A 2,499-nucleotide genomic window follows, 5' to 3' on the forward strand; every position below is an offset into this window, starting at 1 on the left:
TATTCCTATACTAGGCATCTGCTTTGGTCACTAGGCTTTTGAGATACGTGCATGGTGCTCAACTTGTACATAATATTGAACATAATGATTGTCAATTGTTCCATGAACTTCCTTCAGGACTAAATTCTTGAATTAAGGTAAGTATTTTACCTTCTTTTTCTCTATTAAATTCTCGAAATTCTATAATTTGATTTTAAATACAAGAAAAGACAATAAATGTTGATTATAACCCTAATAGAGTTTGTAAGAAATTATAATCACCCAAAGTGGTAAAAATTTTATGTCTTGCCATGATCAAATTCATGTATGATTGAGAGCACAAGAAGTGAAAATCCGTCTTATTGAATTTGCTTCATTCTCGTTCCCTTAAGAGAATGTGGTACCAGTATATGATAAGTCTGAAAGAAGACAAAATTATTATCGTGAAGGTATCAATGGATGTGGACGTGACAATAGACGAAATTATAATCGTCATCATTGTGGTAATGAGAACAATGAGGATTCTTAAAATAATCCTTCACTCTATGAAAGTAATATTTGTCATCGATTTGACATGAGATTTTGTAAAGCACATATAGATGATTATGGTCCATTCATGATTTTTTTTTGAGAAGCTAGAGATTTTATTGGAAATATACTAAAGTTGTTCCATACTATTACATGCCACAGTGATGCCTTCTAAGGCATTACGATTGCCAAGTTCGGCTAACATCCTACAAGCATTGTCTACAACAAGTTTTAAAGAAGAGTCTCCGTCTTTGTCTGCCCACACCTTGGTCTCAAAAAGAGGAGGAGGAACTGCTAGATAGACTAGATGATTCATGTTAGATTGATTGATTTCCTTCTTAGCCAGTAGGTGGGCTACTTTATTTCCTTCCCTGAAGTTATGCATAATCCCTGGCTTCCCCATTCCGGACAGTAATAAACTGCAGTTATAAATTAAGGCATCATAAGTAGGACATCCATTTTTCAAGTATTTTATTACCCCAGTTGAGTCAATTTCCACTTCCACTGGTGTGAGATTCATTTGCATAACCACTTGGAGACCTTGTCTGAGTGCAAGGAATTCTGCATGCAAAGGAGAAATAGCTCTCGAATAATCTTGGTAGCCAACTACCCAGTCATCTTTACAATTTCTTACTACGCCTCCCATTCCACAACACACTTTGTTGACATTGAAGGAAACATCGATATTTAACTTATACCATCCAGCAGGTGGTTTATGCCATCGAATATGTATAGGAATTTTCTTAGTGTGATTACTTTCTCTGTCAGTCATGAGCTTATATTCCACAGCGTGATTAATAGCAGTCATAGAGCTCATGACTCTGTTTGTGCTATTTTGATTGTTACGATTTCTGTTCATCCAAAGATTCCAGATAACAAATGGAAAGAGATCCCTCCAAGTCAAAAGTATATTAACATTAGTCGTAGGACTCATGCCTCTAACTGTAATAAGCCAGTGCTTATTATTAGATATTTGGTGATCTACTGCAATTCCTAACTTGTTCTAGACATTACGTATCACATAACAATATAGAAATATATGAGTAATGGTTTCTTCGGCTTCTCTACATACTTGACATACTACATCAATGTTCATTCCGAGATAGTTTAGATAAGAATGACAAGGGAGCCTATCGTGACAACTTAGCCATAAAAGGAACTTAATTTTGTTTGGGGAATGAAGTTTCCAAATCCATGTAAAATCTTTCTCTGTGTTACTAAAGCTATCGATGAGTTTGTAGCGGGAGTTGGTAGTAAACACACCACTACTGATAATATCCCAAACTGGAGTGTCATAGGCTTTGGGATAGAGTAGATGAATAAGTAGGTTGATGTTGTCAATAATATTGGGGGTAAAACAAATGAAATCTTTGAGAGGTCCCAGCCATTGTTCGTGCACAAGTCTTTAATAGTCAAATTGAGGCCCGAGATGTTTAGAGGCCCCTCTATAGTGCTTCTAAGGCTGTGAATATTTGGGATCCATCTGGCATTCCACACATTGAGTGTAGAATTTTTATGAGTGATCCAAAGCATTCCCAAATTATAGTAGTACTACCCTTTGATTATGCCTCGTCATATAAATGAGGGATTGGACTTAGGTTTGCCAGATGCATAACTACTAATAAGAAGTTGAGACCACAAGGCATTTGGAGAATTAAGTAGTATCCAAGAAAGCCCAGTCAAAAGTGCTAAGTTTTTGATTTAGCCTTCTTTATTCCTAATCCATCGTTGGCTTTATTAGTAGTAATAGTACTCCAGTTTAGAAGATGGAGCTTTTTCTTTTGGTCTGTTGTACCCCAAATAAAATTTCTTTGAATTTTTTCAATATTTTTTGGGGTAATAAAGTAAATTACATCACATGATTAGGGATAGTGTCTAGGGTAGAGGATGTTAATGTAGTCCTACCAGCTATATTCACGCAACGTGTTTTCCAGTTGGAAAGCCTTGAACACGTGTTATCAAGGATAAAATAAAAATCAGAAGGCTTTGGAG

The 2,499-nt window shown here is 35.9% G+C and overlaps 1 protein-coding gene across 1 annotated transcript; it reads right to left on the reverse strand.

Annotated features, from left to right (window-relative positions):
* Positions 1–637: 637 nt before the first annotated feature.
* Positions 638–1,441, reverse strand: LOC142163038 (uncharacterized). The gene has a single exon (XM_075220288.1). The coding sequence runs from the start codon at positions 1,439–1,441 to the stop codon at positions 638–640; it is 804 nt and encodes a 267-aa protein (XP_075076389.1).
* Positions 1,442–2,499: the final 1,058 nt, after the last annotated feature.

This window comes from Nicotiana tabacum, chromosome 8, assembly GCF_000715075.1.
Source record: "Nicotiana tabacum cultivar K326 chromosome 8, ASM71507v2, whole genome shotgun sequence".
In the NCBI taxonomy this organism is placed as follows: Eukaryota; Viridiplantae; Streptophyta; class Magnoliopsida; order Solanales; family Solanaceae; genus Nicotiana; species Nicotiana tabacum.

What these genes read in the sequence shown, in the direction of transcription:
- LOC142163038 (XM_075220288.1), bottom strand. Translation starts at nt 1,441, where the DNA reads ATGAGTCCTACGACTAATGTTAATATACTTTTGACTTGGAGGGATCTC.